Raw genomic sequence first — 24,500 nt, 5'->3', positions numbered from 1 at the left:
TAAAACCTAAACAAGATGGTGAAGGCTAAAATACCAAGCTCGAGGCTTCAAAACAGCAGTCTGCAGACCACTGGGTGGTGTCGCAGCGGCTATGTCTGCTTCTTTTATAGTGTCTTTGTTCTGTTCACAAACCTCTGTTGCTGCATGTGGCTACAACCATAAAACACATCACCTTCTATCTGGCAAAGGGTTCTCTGCAGACAACAGTTGATAAACCATTTTTTAATAACACCATTTATTTGAAAAATAAATATATATATATACATAAAGTCAGCTAAAGCCAATCTTGAAAGGCCTGTGAGACTTAAAATACATCTTTAAGCAGTGATTCAGTTTCTGTCTTGGTTTTTCTTACACTTTTTTTTAACTAATAGCTGAAAACAGATACTTGTGTGCACAAAGGGACTATTAGAAACTGGATGGTAAATATATATATATATATATATATATATATATATATATATATATATATATATATATATATATATATATATATATAAATAGCCTATATTAATCTCGACATCTAGTGGTCAGCACTCTGAATATGTTAGGGCGCACTCACACTGTCCTTCCGTACCGTAGCAAAAAACAGGTTTTACGGGTAAAGCCTAGTTCGTTTGACCAGTGTGAGCGCCTAGGGCTGTTTGAGAGAGGTGGGCTTTTGTAGAGCGCGTTTGCACATGTACGAGCACGAGCGTGCGCACGTGTACGAGCACGAGGCCAACAACAATGGTGGCGAAAGGTTCACGTTGGTGTGATGCGGAGGTGGAGTGTTTACTGCAGATTTGGTCGATGAAAAGATTCAAAAACAGTCGACAAGACGCACAAAAACTCAGAGGTCTATGGAAAGATTTGTAAACAAAGCCACGCATCGCCATGACGTCATCAATGCGTGTGACGTGTTACGGCGTGATGACGTATGGGCTGCAAGAAGCATTCTCCGAGGCCCAGGTAGTGTGAGTACAAACGGGCCTGGAGGGGGGGACAAGGACCCTAAAGCAAGGGGCACGGGACGGAGGCACAGTGTGAGTGCGCTCGTAGAACACCAAGTAGGCATCAAGTGTGTTCTTATTATTTAAAACAATAAGCTGAAAGAAAGTGCAGTTTTAAACCATGTTGACATTGTTCTGATTATCACAAATTGCCAGTGACTTAAACTTCAGGGGAGAGTGATATGAATGTCTCCAAGGAAGAGTGGGAAGCATTGTTTTGGTGAGGCAGAGGGTATCAAGTATTTAAGAGCGAGAATGAAAATAGAAACATTAATCAAAGTGTTTCCATTAGTGGTTACACGGTTGGAGTAATGATTATGGATTATTTGGCAGTAAATAAACTAGTATTGCTGAAAGAGGCAGCTCGTGATGGGAACAGTGTTTTTCCCATCACTCTGACTTATTTAAATACTATTTGTTTAAATCTGCATGTTGGAGTCCGGTACTCTATGTTTATTACTTTTACATATTTTTCTGTTAATGTCCATTAAGCTCATCTGAACTGTAACTAAATCCAAATGAAATGAAGTGAAAAAGATGTTCAAAATGATGGGGCTGAATAAAATCACACTGAACCAAACCATGCAAATCAGTCAGAAGTTGACTACTTGTTAGGGAAAGATCGTCTTTATGGGTAAAGTAAACCACTGTTGGTAGGAGATGGGGCTTGAGTCGGTACAATACAGTAATCTATACACCCTCAAAGCAATTTCAGTCAAAAACAACTGGACTGGTTGTTTGTCTAGGAACACTGTTTGTCAAAGGACAACTGTTCACACATGGCCCGGGTGACCCCAACGACTGTCGTTCAGACTCAATAGAGCACCAACGAAGTCGAAACCAACTGCCCACCAACGACTGTCACTCTAACGACGGGCGTGGGCACTTGGAGCACAAAGGGTTTCAGTGACATCATCGGCCTTGTGAGAGGTTAAATACCTGGATCTCACACCAGTTAGTTGGACCAGTCCCAGCCTGGTCCTGGTCCTGGTCCAGTCCCAGCCTGGTCAGATGCGTAAATGAACTGATGAAGCCTCTTGGATGAGAGGTGAAACGTCTTCCTAGACAAACAACCAGTCCAGTTGTTTTTGACTGAAATTGCTTTGAGGATGTATAGATTACTGTATTGTACCGACTCAAGCCCCGTCTCCTAAGTTCCTCAGGCTCTCCGGATGACTTTGGCCCCTTTTATGGTCCTTTACTGACTTTAAAATTACAAGTTCCTACCACGAAATTGTTTGTTTTGTGTGTTTTTTTCGCCTACATGCGGCAATCCTGATAAAACATGACGACATATTCATGATCTAACACAAGCCATTCACGACCCGTCAGCCATTTGGCATTCAAGTTTATTTTCTTCTTTTCTCTGTTGATATCCTCATCCCCTGCTTTTGACCTCTTTTTGCCCCGAGAAGTTTGTCACAACCACCGCCGCATTAAGTTTAATCTGAACGTTTGACTTTACTTTACTAACGTAAGCTAACTCCCTCTTCTTTAGTCATTTAGTTTTATCTGAACTTTTGACATTACTTTGCTAACGTTAGCTAACTCCCTCCTCTTTAGTCATTTAGTTTAATCTGAATTTTTGACTTTACTTTGCTAACGTTAGCTAACTCCCTCCTCTTTAGTCATTTAGTTTAATCTGAATTTTTGACTTTACTAACGTTAGCTAACTCCCTCCTCTTTAGTCATTTAGTTTAAAATTAACTTTTTACTTTACTTTACTAACGTTAGCTAACTCCCTCCTCTTTAGTCATTTACTTTAATCTGAATTTTTGACTTTACTAACGTTAGCTAACTCCCTCCTCTTTAGTCATTTAGTTTAATCTGAACTTTTGACTTTACTTTGCTAACGTTAGCTAACTCCCTCCTCTTTAGTCATTTAGTTTAATCTGAAGTTTTGACTTTACTTTGCCAACGTTAGCTAGCTCCCTCCTCTTTAGTCATTTAGTTTAATCTGAACTGTTTACTTTACTTTGCTAACGTTAGCTAACTCCCTCCACTTTAGTCATTTAGTTTAATCTGAACTTTTGACTTTACTTTGCTAACGCTAGCTAACTCCCTCCTCTTTAGTCATTTAGTTTAATCTGAACTTTTGACTTTACTAACGTTAGCTAACTCCCTCTTCTTTAGTCATTTAGTTTAATCTGAACTTTTGACTTTACTAATGTTAGCTAACTCCCTCCTCTTTAGTCATTTAGTTTAATCTGAACTTTTGACTTTACTTTGCTAACGTTAGCTAACTCCCTCTTCTTTAGTCATTTAGTTTTATCTGAACTTTTGACTTTACTAACGTTAGCTAACTCCCTCCTCTTTAGTCATTTAGTTTAATCTGAACTTTTGACTTTACTTTACTAACGTTAGCTAACTCCTTCCTCTTTAGTCATTTAGTTTAATCTGAACTTTTGACTTTACTTTGCTAACGTTAGCTAACTCCCTCTTCTTTAGTCATTTAGTTTAATCTGAACTGTTGATTTTACTTTACTAACGTTAGCTAACTCCCTCCTCTTTAGTCATTTAGTTTAATCTGAACTGTTTACTTTACTTTGCTAACGTTAGCTAACTCCCTATTCTTTAGTCATTTAGTTTAATCTGAACTTTTTACTTTACTAACGTTAGCTAACTCCCTCCTCTTTAGTCATTTAGTTTAATCTGAACTTTTGACTCTACTAACATTAGCTAACTCCCTCTTCTTTAGTCATTTAGTTTAATCTGAACTTTTGACTTTACTAACGTTAGCTAACTCCCTCCTCTTTAGTCATTTAGTTTAATCTGAACTTTTGACTTTACTAACGTTAGCTAACTCCCTCCTCTTTAGTCATTTAGTTTAATCTGAACTTTTGACTTTACTTTACTAACGTTAGCTAACTCCCTCCTCTTTAGTCATTTAGTTTAATCTGAACTTTTGACTTTACTAACGTTAGCTAACTCCCTCCTCTTTAGTCATTTAGTTTAAAATTAACTTTTTACTTTACTTTACTAACGTTAGCTAACTCCCTCCTCTTTAGTCATTTACTTTAACCGGAACTGTTGATTTTACTTTACTAACGTTAGCTAACTCCCTCCTCTTTAGTCATTTAGTTTAATCTGAACTGTTTACTTTACTTTGCTAACGTTAGCTAACTCCCTCTTCTTTAGTCATTTAGTTTAATCTGAACTTTTGACTTTACTAACGTTAGCTAACTCCCTCCTCTTTAGTCATTTAGTTTAATCTGAACTTTTGACTTTACTTTGCTAACGTTAGCTAACTCCCTCCTCTTTAGTCATTTAGTTTAATCTGAACTTTTGACTTTACTTTGCTAACGTTATCTAACTCCCTGCTATTTAGTCATTTAGTTTAATCCCGACTTTTGTCTTTACTTTACTAACGTTAGCTAACTCCCTCCTCTTTAGTCATTTAGTTTAATCTGAATTTTTGACTTTACTTGACTAACGTTAGCTAACTCCCTCCTCTTTAGTCATTTAGTTTAATCTGAACTTTTGACTTTACTAACGTTAGCTAACTCCCTCTTCTTTAGTCATTTAGTTTAATCTGAACTTTTGACTTTACTTTACTAACGTTAGCTAACTCCCTCCTATTTAGTCATTAAGTTTAATCTGAACTTTTGATTTTACTTTGCTAACGTTAGCTAACTCCCTCTTCTTTAGTCATTTAGTTTAATCTGAACTTTTGATTTTACTTTACTAACGTTAGCTAACTCCCTCCTCTTTAGTCATTAAGTTTAATCTGAACTTTTGATTTTACTTTACTAACGTTAGCTAACTCCCTCCTCTTTAGTACTTTAGTTTAATCTGAACTTTTGATTTTACTTTACTAACGTTAGCTAACTCCCTCCTCTTTAGTCATTTAGTTTAATCTGAACTTTTGACTTTACTTTGCTAACGTTAGCTAACTTCCTCCTCTTTCAGTTTATTTTCCCGGCTCCATTAGTTAGTTAACGTTCTTCTTCCTTGTGTTTTTCTGTTGGACGCTCGTTTCCATGGTTACTCACGCTGGTTTTACGGCAAACTGCTCACAGCCAATGGGCGTATGAAATGTCATCACGTAGCATTACGGCACAGCGTTCATGGGAAATGCAGGAAGTATTGCGAGGGGGGTAAACGACCAAGAACAGAGCCTTGTATCATGCATGTAATGCCTCATATTCTTCATCACCGGCCAAACTGGCTAGTAAGTTATTATTAAGACCCGCAATAATGAATTTTAACCCACATTGGGCGGGTTGGCGGTGTTAATTTAGAATCCTGATGGTAGGTAAATGTTAATGTGGGTAATTTCTGTCTGGTTCAGACAGTCTCCTAACTGTGGGCCTGGTCAGTTGGTTCTCCATCCAGTCACTTAGCTTCTCCGATCTGTGGGTAAATGTAACTTTAGGCCTGTTGTATTTTTGTGCTATCTGACCCCACAGATGATCACACCAGAGTCCGACTGCAGCTGCTGGATGGAGACCCCCACTCTGACTACATCAACGCCAATTATATTGACGTGAGTGTTTACACACACACACACACACACACACACACACACACGAACACACTCACACAATTGTATTGAAATGCTTGTCGATGACTGGAGAGTAAGGAACTTTGATCATATACTGTGATAACCCTACGTAGACCGGATTCTAACATTGACCCTAACACTAAGTCTTAAACCTCAACTAGTCCTTTGAGGTGAGAACTCGAAAAGAAGTCCTCACTTTAAAGAAAGCAAAACTCAAATATGTCTTTGCAAAAATGTAAATACAAAAGCGTACATACTTATATGCAGTGATTTAAAGTATAACTATCGGTGTCAGGGATTTATCCAGAAACAATAACTCAAAAACTACAAATTTGATCCCCACAATAGACAATTTGTGCTTTACTTAAGATTGAAGATCCTGAGATGTGACTATTGCGCATGTTTTCATTCACAATATCGATCTCATCTCATCTCATCTTCATCCGCTTATCCGGGGTCGGGTCGCGGGGGCAGCAGCTTTAGCAGGGGACCCCAAACTTCCCTTTCCCGGGCCACATTAACCAGCTCTAACTGGGGGATCCTGAGGCGTTCCCAGGCTAGTGTGGAGATATAATCTCTCCACCTGGTCCTGGGTCTTCCCCGAGGCCTCCTCCCAGCTGGACGTGCCTGGAACACCTCCCTAGGGAGGCGCCCAGGGTTCATCCTTACTAGATGATCCCGAACCACCTCAACCGGCTCCTTTCAACGCAAAGGAGCAGCGGCTCTACTCCGAGTTCCTCACGGATGCTGAACTTCTCCCCCTCTCTCTAAGGGAGACTCCAGCCCCCCTCCTGAGAAAACCCACTTCGGCCGCTTGTACCCTCGTTCTTTCTAATATGATATATTGTGCATATGCTTGATACCCTTTTCCTCATTTCCTCATTCCTCTGTCATTTACCTTCCCACTGTTTTTCCCTCTTGCCCTCCATCCATCTATGTATCCGTCGGTTTCCTCCTCCTTTCCTCTTTGGGCATTGTGTCTGCTTATCATCCTATTATTAATCTGTTGCTCACAGCGGACTATTATAATAATAGTCTTAATGATTTTGGCACATTATGCTTATTTTCTATCAGTCTCCACAGAAAAAAAGGGGGTGGGGGGGTGGAAGCAACTAGAACCGAAAAATACAATCCTTCAGTGAAGATAATGCCTTTCTTATAACGTGGTCTTAATGACAATATGAAAATGATAAATGTTTTCATCTCAACAAGGTTATCTGTCTCATAGGGAGGAGCTGGGGGAGCGGAGGGGTTGGCAGGGACGACAGGGGGATAATCATTGGTTAGAGAGTCGTCGCTTCTCATCCGTCCCGAGGAGGGAAAATTAAGATCCTCTCTATTATTATAATTTAATGTTTATTTGGGAAACGACCTTGACCTATGCTTCTCAGAGGGATGAATGGCCCGGGACAAATTAAAAGAGAAAAGGGCCAAAACTGAAGAGAGGAGGACGGATGTGAGAGACTTACCGGGTGGATGGGAGAAATGAGAAGAAGCAAGATAGAAAGGGAAGATGCAGGGAAGGAAAAAGAAAGATGGACAGAAAAGGAAGCAGATTGAATTGAATGACTGAAAGATGGAGGAAGGAAGGATGAGCATAAGCATCTCTTCAGCAGGAGGAAGGGGGAGGTACGTCAAAAGCAAGAGGAGATTTGGGAGAAGAAGCTACATTAAGAAGCAGGTAGAGAGACCAACAGGTATAGAAATGAAATAAGTAAACTGTGTTGTGGGAACTTTGGATATTTGTAATTCATAATCATAGTTTTGTCAGGACAGACGCAGTTCAGTGTCTCCTCTGTCTCACCTTCTTAATGGATAATGCAAATAACAAACTCATGATGGTGTATTGGCATATGTGTGCATCTGTACCCTGTGTTAGAGACCTTGTGATGAGAGAGGTTCAGAATGTCTAAGGCGCGTTTCTGTTTGGTCTAAAGACGTCACCCAACCAAGGCTTAGCGCGTCCTGTCATTATCGCGTCCTGTCCTTTCCCCTAAAAGACTGGTGGTCATTCCTACTAGACTCTAACTTGTGAGGATGCAGGGGTGAACGTATTTTTGTCTGCAGAGGAAAATACTTTGGCAAAATAAACCACAGAGAAAGTTGAGAGGTTAAATACCTGGACCTCACACCAGTTAGTTGGTCCAGTCCCAGCCTGGTCCTGGTCCTGGTCCTGGTCCAGTCCCAGCCTGGTCCTGGTCCTGGTCCTGGTCCAGTCCCAGCCTGGTCAGATGCGTACATGAACTGATGAAGCCTCTTGGATGAGAGGTGAAACGTCTTCCTAGACAAATAACCAAGTCCAGTTGCTTTTGACTGAAATTGCTTTAAGGGTAACGATGACCTGGACGAATGAGAATATTCACAGGCTCACGGAGAAAAAGCTGATCCTGTTTGTTGATCTCTATTGAAGAATCCATTTCCACAACAACTGTTACACATCAAATGAGACAAACTAACAAAGTAAGAAGGGGAAGTATTGATGAAGAGATTTGCAAGGCAATATTGACACGGGAGAAAAGGAAGTGCTGCAAAGTTGATTTTGAATTGCAATTTTAATATTTCACCCACCTGCAAATCCACAAATAAAGGGATAGCCTTAGAAAAGGCGAAAGACCGGAGACGGGGACATGTGGAAGCATACGTAAATAGAGAAAATGAGGAAAGTTTGGAGGAAAATAAAGAATATGAAAAGAAAAATATGGAGATGACGAAATTATGGAGCGATTTTTTTTTTATGCTTTACTTTTTTCTTTCTCACAGGGGTACCATAGACCCAGACATTACATCGCCACACAAGGTAATTAAACTGACATGATGAGTGTGTATGAGAGCACTGTGTGTGTGTGTGCGTGTGTGTGTGTGTGTGTGTGTGTGTGTGTGTGTGTGTGTGTAGGAGCCACCTGGTAAATGTCGTCCTTTCGGGCTGGAAGGCTATTACCACAACCTCCTAAATCTAAACCACCGTATAAAATCCCCCTGACAAATTTAAGACCCCATTACCTCAAACCCCCTAACCACTATCTGGGATTGATAGTGTGTGTGTGTGTGTGTGTGTGTGTGCGTGTGTGCATGTGTGCCTCTCCTTTCATGTGTACATGTTATAGGTGTGTTTGTTAAATCTGTGCTGATTTTACATGACGTTGTTCTTAATGAGTATGTTTATACAAACACTTGTGTGCATGTGCTCTGTTTGTGTGTATTTCCATGATTATATATTCATTGTGTGTGTGTGTGTGTGTGTGTGTGTGTGTGTGTGTGTGTGTGTGTGCGTGTGTGTGTGTGTCAGGGCCCATGCAGGAGACAGTGAGGGATTTCTGGAGGATGGTCTGGCAGGAAAACTCGGCCTCTATCGTCATGGTTACCAACCTGGTGGAGGTGGGCAGGGTGAGTCTGTCGTCCAAGAGATTACAAAATGTGTGTTTGATGGGGAGACTTAACACCTGTAGGGAAAAACGGTCATTTAATGGTCATTGGTATTGCATTTCATGTATTTACAGGCAAAAAAATCATCAAAAAATCAAGTTTTATAAAATGCAAGAATTAGGGAAGAGGTTTGACAGTAGTTTTAAAAAGTATACACCTGAAAACTTCTACTGAAGTCAGAGACATGGAAGATGATTACAATTATGGACATGGGGTACTTCTCCATAGTGTATAATTAGTAGCTATTGTGTGACTTCGGTGCCTTTAATTGTTTAGGATCCTTGGTTCCTCGTTTGCACTGCATGGATAAAGAAAATGCTTTTGTTTAGCTGGAGATTAGAGCGAGAGAGAATCCCCCACCCTGGTTATGAAAACCATGGCATTCATTTAAAAATACTTTTAAGAAATCAGCTTAAGAAAGTCGAATGCAGCAGAATTACTTTAAAGCCTATAAAGAAGACAATGCTGACTGCTATCAATCTTTGGTATTCCCTATCCAACAAGACCTCCTCCCTGGGGACTTAGGGTGCACTAACACTGTCCTTCCGCACCGCGCCCCGTGCTTTAGGGTCCTTGTCCCCCCCTCCAGGCCCGTTTGTACTCACACTACCTGGGCCTCGGAGAATGCTTCTTGCTGCCTATACGTCATCACACCGTAACACGTCACACGCATTGATGACGTCATGGCGATGCGTGGCTTTGCTTCCAAATCTTTCCGTAGACCTCTGAGTTTTTGTGCGTCTTGTCGACTGTTTTTGAATCTTTTCACCGACCAAATCTGCAGTAAACACTCCACCTCCGCATCACACCAACGTGAACCTTTCACCGCCATTGTTTTTTTCGTAAAATGTCCGCGCATGGTCCGTTTTTTTTTCTATGTCTGAACAGGCGCACATAAAATGACGCCAGAACCACCGTAGGCCTCGTGCTCGTACACGTGCGCACGCGCGTACACTTACGCACGCTCTACATGTGCAAACGCGCTCTACAAAAGCCCACCCCTATCAGACGGGCCGTGGACAGCAAGCTGGCCGCAGCTAGGCGCGGAGCGGTTGCACTCACACTGGTCAAACAAACTTGACTTTACCCGTAAAACCTGTTTTGGCCCGGTGCAGAGGGACGGAGTGCGGAGTGCGCCCATAATGTGCTGATATAAGGTCATCACGCTACTGCTCTCCTTTGAAACTGAATATGACGATGGATTTTGTCCCCATTTTTGATTTTGTTTAACTCTGGGAAGTCTTAGCAGCTGGTTCAATGGTCACACTCTTGACAGTCTCCCAAAGCCTGAAACCATATGTTAAAACCAATCCGATGTCGTAGGTGACGAGGGCAGTAAGTAAGCCGCCCAAGAAATAGCAACATAACTGGAACGAAAGCCTGACGATTTTTTCCAGGACTCCAAACATCTGTATCCAGATGTGTAGTCTAGTTTAGTTTAGTTTAAGTGGTATTACACAGCCTTTTTAAAATTATTTTTTACAGTGTTATCCATTAATTTTCAAATCAGACCTTTCAAATGTCAACTAATTAATATCAGTAGCAATGTATTATGCAGGAGAGCAATCTTGATATTATTCGTCTATTATATTATTCATTGTGATCATCTTGACCTTCGCTTCATCCCGCTCTGTTAATGCTCATTGGGTGATAATGACCAGCATGTAATGATTATTTAACCACGTAGTATGAATGTAAATTGTCATTTCCAGGTGAAGTGTGTGCGTTACTGGCCGGATGAGACGGAGGTTTATGGAGACATCAAGGTGACACTGATCGAAACGGAACCACTGGCTGAATACGTCATAAGGACATTCACCGCCCAAAAGGTAAACGAGTTGACATCACTGACATTAAAGCTGACAATGTGACTTATTCTTTAGGGATACTTACTTTGGGGTGGCAGTAGCTCAGTCCATAGGTGACTTGGCTGGGAACCGTAGGGTTGCTGGTTCAAGTCCCTGTGTGGACCATGTATGGAGCATGGACTGGTGGCTGGAGAGGTGCCAGTTCATCTCCTGGGCAGCCCCCTCGCTCTAACATCTCTCCTTAATTGCATGTATAGGTCCTCTCTGTGCATGTGTGTATTTCGGGCCTGTGATCATTCATCTTCAACGGCTTATCCCGGGGTAGGGTTTCGCGGGGGGGCTGGAGCCAATCCTGGACAGGACGCCAGTCTATCACAGGGCACATAGAGACAAACAGAGACAGACCACCATTCACACCTACGGGTGATTTAGAGTCATCAATGAACCGAACACCTGCACGTCTTTGGACTGTGGGAGGAAACCGGAGAACCCGGAGAGAAAACCCACGCAGACACGGGGAGAACATGCAAACTCCACACAGAAGGGCCCCAGGCGCGATGCGAACCAGGATGTGCAGTGCTAACCACCACAGCACCGTGACGCCCATACATCTTAATATCATACATAAAATTATTTAGAAATAATAACCATACATATTTCTCCCTGTGTCTCATGTTAAAAAGTACCTACATCGCCTTGAACTCCAAGATAAAATGTTTTCCCACTGTGCAAAAAAGCACTTTATTTACACATTGCTCATATCGTTTTTTGGCAAAAGCTACAGGGCGACATTCACCGCCCAAAAGGTAAACGAGTTCTCATCGCTGACATTAAAGCTGACAATGTGACTTATTCTTGAGGGATACTTACCCCAACATGCAATTAGGGTTATCAAAACAAACAAACAAAAACATAAACATAGTAAATAAATTGAATACATGCGAGAAACCTTTTTTTTTCACAAATACATGAAACATATTTAAACTTCCACAAACGATTTGGATTCTAAAGATTTTTCTCATCTGATCACAAAATTACGGACGCCCTGAAAGGCAAGGTGAAATAATTTATTTCCAGGTCATAGTAGTCCAATAAACCAAGATTTGGCCAACAATTCTTGCTCTCTAGCTGCTCCCTTACCATCATGTTACTTACGACTTCCCTTTTTTGTAAACCCCCAAATCTTGATAACTATTACAGCCAGTGTGGGATTGGGGATTTGAAGCGAGCGAGAAGTGCTACTTGTTTGTTTCTTACTGTTTAAGAGGAGGCTTGAAAGGGCCTTGTAATCAGGCAGGAGGGATTTGAGAGGAGAACAAACAAGTGCATGTGGAAGAATGTACTCTCATTGTTGTGATGCAGTTCTCCAAAGGCTCCGCACATTGAATCATGAGAAACAGCAGAAACACACTTCACAATAAAAAGAAAAGGCTCTGATCCAAATCTTTGATTTTCCAAACTACGTTGTTTACATCTTCTGAGACGTGTGCCTTTTTTATGTTGTCTTCTCTGTATTGTATCAACTGCTCCCCCATTTAACTTTCTATTTTTTGTTCTTATATTTTTAATTAATCTCAGTTGACTTAAAATGCATGAACAGTCAACGGTGGTACTTCACCTCAATCAGTAAAACATACTCCATCTTTAATATTCATTCCTGCCCATGTGTCTTATGTTTGTTATCTCTCTTTCTACATGTCTGTCTATCTCTCTTTTTTCCATCCTGGATTTCCTACCCCCTCTACTCGTACGAAAGCAGCTTATGAAGACGAGCCTTCAAGTCCTTGCTGTCAGCTCCTTTAGCAAGCCATTAATCCATACCACCTCTGCATATGTGTGTGCACGACTACTCTAAAATTCAAAGAAAACACGCTTATAAATACAAGATTTTCCATCTTTTAACTACAGTAGGTTATGTGACTCTCTCTCTCTCTCTCTCTCTCTCTCTCTATCTCTGTGTGTTTGTGTGCGTGTGTGCCTGAAGAACAAATACAGAGGCCAACAGAAAGAGAGGAAGAGAGAGAGAGAGAGAATATATACAGGCTCTGCACTGCAGTTAAATAGCTTTAATTGCAGTGAATAATGAGAACAGGATCTTAATAAAAAGGTTTATAAATGGCACGTCCAAGGAGATTAACCAAGCAATGAGGAAGAGAGGGTGACAGAGAGACTCAAAGAAAGAGAAAATCTGTGTGAATGTCCGTGTGAGAAAGTGTGAGAGAGAGGGAGAGAGAGAGATGCAAAAAGAAAAAACATGCACATCACAAGAAACATTTATGTTTGCGTGTCAGATCCAGTCAAACAATAGTTGTGCTTGAGAGAAGTAGTAAGTAAAGTGTGTTTCTGCTCACCAGTTGAAAATGGTTTCACTTCAAAGTGTCCTTTTATTCTTGAAATTGGACATTTTTTCAAAACATACCATATAAAGTAAGTGGGTAGCAACATGTTGGCAGCTGTGGTTGAACCTCAAGGGGCTGCTCCTCATTGGCAGACCAGCGCCCTGTTTTTATCTTTGGAAAAATTTGCACTATACACACTTTCTTAGTATTTATAGAGCACAACAAGAAGCTGCAAAAGGACTGAGTTCACCAGATGTACCATGTCCTAAACAGCAGAAGAGCAATCTGGTCTACTGCACTCAGATCTGGAGAAACCAAACAATCGCCTGCCAAAGTGGAGACCAAGCTGTACAGGGCAGCAGGACTTGGCAGTGTACACAAATCTGCAGGCAAACAAACACAGCTTTGAGGACCAGCACTCTCATATAAGACAGATGACTTGAGAGATGTGCAAAACAGGCAGTTCATGACAAACATGAGAAATCCTCCCTGAGGTGGGTTGAAGCACCAATGCCTAAAGCCCCCATAACTGTGTTCACATGCGGATGTGATCGAATACAGGAACTTCCTGTTTTCATTTAACTTGAGTTTACCACTTTGAGTGGACCCGCACCACCTAAGGGTGTGATCGCCTCATGGGAATAACTACTACTACTACAAAGCTCTGGTCCGGGTAATTTTTTATTAGATTTTGATTGAGCTGAGCCTTCAAAGACAAATCGTTGTACAGGACTTTACAGCTAGCGGACATCCAGACATGTGTGAGGTATCTGAGTCACAGATATTCAGACCAAAAACAGCACTGTTGGTCTGTTGGTGTTACCAAAATGGTGATTATTCAGTTCTAAATTAGGTTTTTAAAGTAAGAAAAGTAAGGAAACATTTTCATTTTTATCCATTCTCCATATTCCCGCATGGTTTGCAATCTTAAGTCCAGTTCAGACCAAAGATTTGCAATGAGACAAGATGAACCTTGCAACTACTGCTCAGGTCTGCAAGGGCCTGAAACCAGTGTACCAGTTTACACCAATGCAACTTCAAACATTAAAAGCATTGGGAGAAATAACACATAACACATATAAAAGGTCAGGACTGAAGATGGAAACTGTAACTAGTTCTGTCTGATATCAGGAGAAAAGGACCAAAGGTTTATGTGACCCCTGAGGACCCACCTCCTCAGTCATGGTGGCGGAGAACAACATGGTCTGTCTGTTGTAGGAACACATCCTGATGATCTCCTTCATCTGTTCCTCAAAGTACTCGTCCAACTGAGAGAGAAACAGAACAAACCGGCTGTTTGTTGGTTGATACGTGGTTTCTGCGACACCTCTGTGATCACAGGTGTCAGGGTTTACCTGTCTGCCTCGTCCAGGATCAGGATCTCGATGTGAGTCAGCTCAAAGCTCGGCGTGTTGTGAAGGTGATCAGTCAGCAGACCCGATGTAGCTATCAGAACATCCGGCCCCGCCCTCAACGCAGCCTCCTTTGACTTCAGGTCCAACCCACCTGGACACACAATGAGAGAGGTTACCTGAGGACCCCGCTGAGTCCAGTCCAGAGTCAGACTGAGGCCAGAGGCCCACATGTTCCTGGCCTTTGTTTACAGACTGTGAATAAAAAACTGAAGCTCCTCAAGTCAGAGATGGTCTTAGAGAAAAAATGGAAAAAATGCCTGCACCTTAACCGAAGGAGGGCACATTTGATGTGGGAGCTTGCGAGGAAGACAAGGCAGTGTATCATCTCCATAGCAATGACTTTCAGTACTTCCAACTTCTTTTCAGGCTTTTCTGTAGCTGGATATAATTTATAATGGGCAGTGATAGTGAGATGCCTGCTACAGCTGCAGTCCTAGCAGTGATGAACAGGAGAAAATAACGTTAACTTTCCGATTCACCGCTTTGTTCTCGATAGTGGCGCTCCCTCTCCTCATTTACTGTCTGGATTCCTTGACCCTCTCTTTCTCTTTCACTCTTTCTCTCTTGTTGAGCCACCATCCAAAGCTCAAAGGTCATTTCCACCAGCAGACAGTTTGTAACTGACTTGACCAGCTGACTTTGCTACAAGCTAATTGGCTGTTGTGACGACATTGTCAGCTAACTTGAGTCAAGTTGAGACATTTTTTTAGCAGTTTAGGGCGCACTCACACTGTCCTTCCGCTCCGGGCCAAAACCGTTTTTTCAACTTAAGCCTAGTGCGTTTGACCAGTGTGAGTGCAACCGTCCACGGCCCGCCTGAGAGAGGTGGGCTTTAGTAGAGCACGTTTGCACGTGTACGAGCACGAGCACGATGCCTACGGCGGTTCTGACTTCATTTATGTGCGCCTGTTCGGACATAGAAAATAGGAGGGACCATGCGCGGACATTTAACAACAACAACAATGGCGGCGAAAGGTTCACGTTGGTGTGATGCGGAGGTGGAGTGTTTACTGCAGATTTGGTCGATGAAAAGATTAAAAAACAGTCGACAAGACGCACAAAAACTCTATGGAAAGATTTGTAAACAAAGCGACGCACCGCGATGGGGTCAATCAATGGGTGTGACGTGTGACGTGTTACGGCGTGATGGCGTATGGACAGCAAGAAGCTTTCGCCGAGGCCCAGGTAGTGTGAGTACAAACGGGCCTGGGGCGCGGGGGGAGAGGGAGGGGGGACAAGTACCCTAAAGCCCGGGGCGCGGTGCGGAAGGACAGTGTGAGTGCGCCCTATGTCTCATTGTGTCAGAAGTAGTTCAACAAACGACCAGGAGATTAAAAAAAAAGTTCTAAAATAAGTTTCCTCGTTATATTAACTTCATACAACAGAACTAATGTTGCCACAGTAACTGTAACATTATAACACAGGGCGGTTGTTGCCTTGGTTATATTTACTGTAATGACAGCGCAAACATCTAAACAAACCAACATAAGAAAAGCGTCTTCCACTTTGTTTTGTTTTTGTTTGTATATGAGGCGCTGGCTGTGCTGGACTGCCGTTTATGGATTTAGAGAAGTAATTTCAACACCACAGAGCAAATCAATGGGGAGTTAGGTTATCAAATCACCTTGTGGTTTCCTGGGTTTTATTTTTTCCTCTCTGCGCTTTCTGTATGTATGTCTCCCTGCTCTATCGTTCAATTCAACCTCTTTCTTTGTCACATACATCTCTTCATCCATCCCCACACCATCACTTTTCCTTTCTCATTCCCTCAACAACTCTTATCCCTGACCTCTGCACCTTCCCACTCTAGGTCTGTTTCTTGGCATCTTTCCCTGTCTTTCTCCTACTTATGTCATCTCTTCTTCTCATGTTATCATAAAGCATATGTAAAAACAACCTTGTCTATCTGAGCAAGGACGGGAGCTGCAATAACAACAGTTTTATTCAGTTCCAGGGCCAGGTTGGATTGGATAGCTTTCCCCCCCCTTAATACATGTCATCATTAATTTACTCAGGTTATCTGAAACATGTGTGACCAAAACAAACAAGAACTAAAGAAGTCTGTAAGGGGCAAATACTTTTTTCACGCCATTGTATCTATATAGTTTAGTGAGAAAAATGCCACAAAGGGACATTAAGGGCGCACTCACACTGTCCTTCCGCACCGCTCCCCGGGCTTTAGGGTACTTGTCCCCCCTCCCTCTCCTCCCGCGCCCCAGGCCCGTTTGTACTCACACTACCTGGGCCTCGCGCCAATGCTTCTTGCTGACCATACGTCATCACGCCGTAACACGTCACACGCATTGATTGACGTCATCGCGATGCGTCTCTTTGTTTACAGATCTTTCCGTAGACCTCTGAGTTTTTGTGCGTCTTGTCGACTGTTTTTGAATATTTTCATCGACCAAATCTGCAGTAAACACTCCACCTCCGCATCACACCAACGTGAACCTTTCGCCGCCATTGTCGTTGTTGTTAAATGTCCGTGCATGGTCCCTCCTTCTATTTACTATGTCCGAACAGGCGCACATAAAGGACGTCAGAACCGCCGTAGGCATCGTGCTCGTACACGTGCGCACGCTCGTGCTCGTACATGTGCAAACGCACTCTACAAAAGCCCACCTCTCTCAGACGGGCCGTGGACGGCCAGCTGGTCGCAGTTATGCTCGGAGCGGGTGCACTCACACTGGTCAAACGCACTAGGCTTTAGCTGAAAAACCGGTTTTGGCTCGGTGCGGAAGGACAGTGTGAGTGCGCCCTTAATAATGTACTTTATAAAAGCTTTAGAAAGAAAAAGTATAAATGTAACTTAGAAGTTGCTCCAATCATGCAGTGCAGCATCTGTGGACCAGAGCAGAAGTTCTTCTGTGTCTTTATCTGCTTCAAGCACACCAAAATTTTATTTCTGTGTGCCCGGGACGCGCTTTTATAAGACTTAACTGCTATCTTTAAACATCAGAATGTCATCTTTACCTTCTTAATAATATCCCCGTTGTTAGACAGGAAAGCATTTAACAGCCCTCTATATTTGTCGAGCGGTTCATTATAAAAATGTCAAGATGCTATCCTGTGGACAGCCACACGGATGCTCTCAATTTTGTATAATCTCCATTGCCATGTCCAAAAATATCTCTTTCTGTATCTCTCGAATAAGAGGCCCACTAAATGATGTGGAGTCAATTTTTTTCCAACTTGTTCTTTAAAAAGATTTCTTTGCAGCTTAACATTTTCCTGCCCATGTCACTGTTGGAGTGAATGTTTTTTGGCACGTCATGTAATGACATCAAGACCTCATTTGTTTAAGGAGAGCACATTCAATTTTCTGTTTTAGGAAAACAGTAATTTAGAGGTTTCACATGTCTTAAAGTATTTGTGATGTCCTTAAATTCATACAGGAAGGAGCTGAAATGAATGCCAAATGTTTAAAACCGGTGTAAATTAGGAAGCTTAATTGAACCATGGCATTTCCCCCTGTAAGTCTTTCCCAAAAGGGCCATCATGAGATTCTTCAAATCAATAAATCTGTTTTTGTGGAGCCAAAACGGCCATCAGTTTCCTTAAATCCCCCATATAAATTAGGCAAATGGGCCACGATAAGTCTTCATGTCTCTCGTTCCCAGAAGTGGCCCTAAGTCCCTTCTTGATATCCACTAGATCGATTTATTTTACATTCGAAGCCAAAGAGGCAGAGTGGCCCCTAGATTCCTGAAATCCCTGCTGTAAATTAAGCTGCTGAACCATGATTTAGCATCTTGTCATTGTCTCCCAAAAGGGCCATGATAAAATGTGTGAGTCCCATGAATTCATCAATATCTAGAGTAAAAAATGGCAAAGAAAAATTTCCTGCCACTCAATTCAATTCAATTCAATTTTATTTATAGTGCCAAATCATAACAAGAGTTATCTCAGGACACTTTACGGAGTAGGTAAAGACCACACTCTATGACTTATTTATGATTTACATAGACCCAACAATTCCCCCGTAGAGTACGGTGGCAACGAAAACCTTCACTATAACAGACAGGAACGTCAGACAGACCCAGCTCTGTGGAGGACGCACATCTGTCTGCACCGGAGAGAGGAAGAGAAGGAGAGAGAGAGAGAAAAGACGGACAGATAGACAGAGGCAGACACAAAGACAGAGACAGACACACTTCCAGTAACTATAATAATATCTATAGTAATGTGAATATGACTTATTAATACAGCAGAACAGTAGAAACAAGGTGATAGATTATAAGAGTAGCAGGAAGCATCATGCAGGACCACGGCAGCAGGCACCACCACCATCAGCAGAGACCTGCGAGAAGAGAAAGCACAAACAACTCTGGGGAAGAAGTTGAATTAGTAACATGCATTGATGAAATATGAAGGATACAGACAGAGAGGGGAGAAGCTCAGAGTATCAGGAAAAGTATTATCCCCCGGCAGACTAGGCCTATAGCAGCATCATTAAGCAGAACAAAATCAGCTTAAAAATAGCAACATAGCTAAGGGCTCATAAGCCCTAGCTGTAAGCTTTATCAAAGAGGAAGGTTTTAAGACTACTCTTAAATATGGAGACAGTGTCTGCCTCCAGAATAACATGTGGGAGTTTGTTCCAAAGGAGAGGAGCTTGGTAGCTGAAGGCTCTGCCTCCATTTTTACTTTTGGAGACTCTAGGAACGACACGTAGCCGTGCATTCTCAGAGCGCAGTGATCTAGTCGGGTAATACGGTACTCTAACTGATAGGTTTCTTCTGGTTTGATCAACAAATATAATTGTGTATCATCAGCATAACAATGAAAATGTTTGGAGTGTTTCTATCAGATAAATAAGACTTAAACCAGCTTAATGCGGTTCCTTTAATGCCAATGAGATGCTCCAGTCTCTGTAGCAGGATGCGATGGTCAATAGTGTCGAAGGCACTAAGATCTAGTAAAACAAGACAGAGTCAGTCAGAGATAGGTCCTTTGTGGTACATAACCTGCTGATAAAGACATGTTAATCATATCTAATACAGGAGTGCTAACTAAAGGTAACACTTCTTAATAGTAGTGGTTTATTTGTTAATGTCAACTGTAGAAAAGCAGTCTAAGAATATATTAGGTCATATAGTTGTTTCTAAGGTTTTGGGGTTTGAAGAAAAATTGGTGCCAGTCGAGTTGATTTTGTCTCTAATAGTTATAATTTTGTCATTAACGAAGGTCATGAAGTCGTTACTACTGAGGGTTATAGGAATACATGGCTCAATAGAGCTGTGGCTCTCTGTCAGCCTGGCTACAGTGCTGAAAAGAAATCTAGGATTGTTCTTATTCTCCTCTATTAAAGATGAGTAATAGGCTGCTCTGGCATTACGGAGGTCCTTCCGTTATATTTTAATTTAAGTAAATCATTTTACTCATAAATCATTCATCATTTTCATTACCACTGAAATAATTGTCACTGTAAGATTTCAACCGATGTGTAATACGTTTCCTGTGTCGTTGTTTTTCTCCAGAAGGGTCACCATGAGATCCGTGAACTCCGTCAGTTTCATTTCACCAGCTGGCCCGACCATGGCGTTCCCTGTTATGCCACCGGACTGCTTGGCTTCATACGACAGGTCAAGTTCCTCAACCCGCCTGATGCTGGGCCTATCGTGGCACACTGCAGGTGAGAACGCAGTCGCACACATTAAGTACACACGTTTTTTGTACATTCATTCATTTTCAACCGCTTATCGGGGGGTCGGGTCGCGGGGGGGCTGGAGCCGATCCCAGCTGACATTGGGCGTGAGGCGGGGTCCACCCTGGACAGGACGCCAGTCTATCGCAGGGCACATAGAATCGAACAGAGATGGACAACCATTCACACCTACGGGCAATTTTGTAGAGTCATCAATGAACTGAACACCTGCACGTCTTTGGACTGTGGGAGGAAACCGGAGAACCCGGAGAAAACCCACGCATTCACGGGTAGAACATGCAAACTCCACACAGAAAGGCCCAGGCCGGGATGCAAACCTGGGACCTTCTCGCTGTGAGGCGACAGTGCTAACCACTACACCACCGTGCAGCCCCGGTCTTTGTACCGAAGGGGCTGCACTCTGTTATATAGCTCTTGGCTCTTGCCTTTCACAGGTATGGCAGAGAGCAAAGGGTTAAGCAGGGCCTGTTGTTTTGGTTTTAAATCTTTAAATCAAGTGTCAAGCTCTGGGGCTGAAAAATGAAGTGCCAAATATACAGTTCCTCAAATGGCAACTTGAAGCTGGATCCAAAAGTCAATCCCCATACACCTCCATGTTAACACTTCAAACTAACATGTTTATAGATTGCCACAAAATGCCGGTTCTGCATTCTGTAGCTAATTTTCTTCTTCTTGACAACTGTACGAGGTGTTAATTATTATATAGGTCTCCCATTTAAACGGGTGAATTAAATCAGCCTGCCTAAGCTCCACCTCCTCGCCCACTTTGGCGTCAGGCCACTGAGCTTCACAGTGGCTCTTCACAAAACTATAGGTCTAACTCACCTTCTAGGCACTTTCTTCCCGATATCACAAAACATATAAAACAAAAACAACTTGAATTAAACACGGAACTAATGGACAGAAGCGATTATCAAAACAAAAAGTGATAAAAGTGCTTCTTCAAGCGCCTCCATGCTCAAAAATATATGGAAACTAAGTGTTAACAGACTATAAAGGAATATCAACGTCTGTTTTCCAGAGGGGCGTATTCGGATTGGGCTAGTTTAACCTGAGGGATTTTTTCCGGACCATTCGTCGTAATTTTAACTGAAATTCTTCGAGATAATTGCTGACATAGCGCATTCAGACAGGACTCAAACGTCTGGTAAACATGGTGGTTACCCCACGTTAAAGTAATCCCATCCGAATAGGGCTTTACTCTATAACATTTAATCCGCGTCAGAAAAAATAAATCAGAAAATTAACTATTTGTTTCACTGTCCTCCTACACTCTTATGTCTTCAAAGATCTCCATGGCAACAGTATCTTTAACCTCCATGTTCTGTTCTTTATGCGACTTAACGGTTCAACTCTGGGGCCAGGTTGTCAGCAGGAACATGCTTTAAAAGGTCAGCACTCTGACAAGCTATGAATAAAAGGTCTGGAGTAGATGACTCACATTGGCATTTAAAATGGACGTATTCCATTTGGTGTACCACGATAACGCAACTTTGAATGAGTGACCAATTGCGGACCATGGTGGACCCCAAACTGGTTAGGCTGTCGTAGATCAGGGACCATGCTGGAAAAAAGTGTTCGTCACTGTCACGTGTTTTCTCTTAGATCCTGTTTGTCTTATAAATAAATAAACCAAACCAACCCATAGAGTCACCATTCCCAAATGTTCGACACATTATACTTTTAAAGGGCTTTTTAACTTGAACGTTAACTTTTAACTTTTTTCCACATATTACATATACTGTCATGAATGGTACAGAGATAACACACAAAATGGTGGACCCAATGCAGACACGGACACGAAGTAAGAGTACAAACAAAAACGTTTAATAATATTAACAAACAAACACAAAACACTACAGAGAAAAACAGGAAATACAAAAAACAAGCCAGTTGAGGTGGTTCAGGATCATCTGGTAAGGATGAACCCTGGGCGCCTCCCTAGGGAGGTGTTCCAGGCACGTCCAGCTGGGAGGAGGCCTCGGGGAAGACCCAGGACCAGGTGGAGAGATTAGATCTCCACACTGGCCTGGGAACGCCTCAGGATCCCCCAGTTAGAGCTGGTTAATGTGGCCCGGGAAAGGGAAGTTTGGGGTCCCCTGCTAAAGCTGCTGCCCCCACAACCCGACCCCGGATAAGCGGATGAAGATGAGATGAGTTGCGATAACGCAGAGCCCAATGTGGTCGTGGTGGGGTTACACTTCCTTATACACAATAGCGTTCTCTATGACCTGGTAACAGACTGGCTAAAAGGTCAGGCGGCGAGGGAAGAGGGAGGTAAGGATGGGTTTTACTTTGTGTGTTGTGCATTTTAAACAAATTAAAAATGTTCACACTAAATATGTAAACAACCGAAATTAAGTTTTTGTTATAACGAAGGGAATAAAGTACCAAAAAAACGATATTAAAGACAAGGACACACAGAGACAAAGGCAGACAGGCATTTAGATGAAGAAAGTGTGCACACAGGCAGAGAGTGGAAGAAAACAGCAGACGCACAAAGAAGGTGAGCAGACACGCAAACCGCTATAGTAAAAGTATGCGGACAGACAGGCAAGAAGTTATGGCAGTCACTTCCAATTTCCGGGGGCACTCTGACGCTATTGGCCTGTGTCATGAGGCGTTCAAACACACACATACACACATGCACACACACACAGAGGCCCAGCAGTATTCTGGTCTCAACATTAATCACAAAGGTTGACAGGTAATCTGCTGAGGCGCTCCCTCCCTTTCCCTCTTTTTCTATCTGTCCTTCTTTTCCTCTCTCTCTCTCTCTCTTCCTCCCTCACAATCTGTCTCTGGGAAGTGTCAGGGGGATTGAGAAGTGAAAGATAGGTTTCTCCCCTCCCTCTCCATCCCTCCATCCGTGCCTCCTTTGCTTTCTTGATCTCTCCCCCGTGACAACCACTTCTATCACTCCCAATCACTAACATCTTTCCACCATGATCCCTCTCTCTCTCTCTCTCTCTCTCTCTCCCTCTCCCTCCTCCTCTTCCTTGCTTATTTCATCCATCTGCTCATCTGTCCCTCCATCCGTCTTTTCCTTCAAGGCATTACTGTTCAGGATGTGCCACCTTAACACCTGAGATGGAGTATTAGAGTCTTTACATGTTTGTGTGTGTGTGTGAGTTAGACAGGACGAGAGAGAGAGAGTCCACCCTCATGCTCAACTCCATCTTTGTTTCACGCCATGAGCTTTTCTTTCAGACAACTCTTACAGTTTTAAAGTGTTTCCAGAAAAAAATAGCATGAGGATTCAAAAATAAAAGCATGCTTTTATATATATTTACATTGTAAATTGTAGCAGCCAATAGCGTTGGGCATCGCTGGTTGCCAGGGTTGTCGGCGCAACTACTGTTGGCTGGCACTGGCTGAAATGCCTCAGTTAAGAGGGTGTTATTGTCCCAGCAGCTGAGTGACTGGAGATAGGGAAAAATTAGAGCCAATAAAGGCCGAGCATTCACTCGACGGACTGAGATAAAGGAGATTGACGGCATTAAAAGGCGTGCATTAATGGCTACGTTTCTCTTTGATCATTAAGCTCACTTTGATGTTTACTTAGCTGTAATGACGCTACCTGTCAGTCAAACTCTTCTGCAACACTTGTTTTAATGGTGCAATTTGCCGGAAGGGATGGGTTCAAGCAGACTCCTGTCTACTGTAGCTACCGGGCCGGGTCTGAAGAACCTGGCAACCTGACCGCTGGAATTATTTTTTGTTGTTGCGACTACGATCTTGAGACACTAGATAGCAGTGCTCTGCTCATTCTCCATATTCAACCTTTAATAGGACATCAATATTGTGGTTGTGTGTCTCTCTCTTCAGTGCCGGTGCAGGGAGGACAGGCTGTTTCATTGCAGTGGACATCATGTTGGACATGGCAGAGAATGAAGGCGTGGTGGACATTTTCAACTGCATCCGAGAGCTGAGATCACAACGAGTCAACATGGTCCAGACAGAGGTGGGTGTGCACATTAACATAAACTATATACTCACACATTCCTTTGTTGGACGACCACGAGTTTGCAAAAGGGACACTGCTCAGGATGCAACATTTTGCACACTCATCAGTTGCTAATGGTCATTGACAGGAAGTGTTCAGCAAGAAGCTTTTGATCTAATTTTGAAATGTACCCCATTGCTTACACTATATCTCTAATATATACAGAATTATTTCACTGAACCTTTCTATCCATATATTTATCTGGCTGTCCATCCTTCTGTCTGTAGTTGGAGTATGAGCAGCAGGAGCAAAAACATTGAGAGTACTCTGTACTTCTTGCAGTCTTATATCATCCATCCCAATCAGCTTATCAATATTAACCATTCCCTAAATAATAGAGCTCAC

At 42.5% G+C, this 24,500-nt stretch overlaps 1 protein-coding gene across 1 annotated transcript in view; it reads left to right on the top strand.

The window, feature by feature from the left end:
- The window catches only part of ptprt (protein tyrosine phosphatase receptor type T), a gene marked incomplete at its 3' end in the record, with an annotated part of 451,455 nt that overhangs the window by 410,957 nt on the left and 15,998 nt on the right, over positions 1-24,500 (top strand). Inside the window, exons 26-31 of the mRNA XM_083939813.1 lie at positions 5,402-5,478; positions 8,257-8,293; positions 8,783-8,880; positions 10,632-10,748; positions 19,962-20,116; positions 23,978-24,113. Of these exons, the coding sequence (XP_083795939.1) occupies positions 5,402-5,478; positions 8,257-8,293; positions 8,783-8,880; positions 10,632-10,748; positions 19,962-20,116; positions 23,978-24,113 (620 nt within the window). The remainder of the gene's footprint in view (positions 1-5,401; positions 5,479-8,256; positions 8,294-8,782; positions 8,881-10,631; positions 10,749-19,961; positions 20,117-23,977; positions 24,114-24,500) is intronic.

The sequence above is a fragment of the Echiichthys vipera genome (genome assembly GCF_963691815.1).
Source record: "Echiichthys vipera genome assembly, chromosome: X".
Classification (NCBI taxonomy): Eukaryota; Metazoa; Chordata; class Actinopteri; order Perciformes; family Trachinidae; genus Echiichthys; species Echiichthys vipera.
Note: the sequence above shows the minus strand (reverse complement) of the source record. Positions and strands in the feature narration are given on the sequence as shown.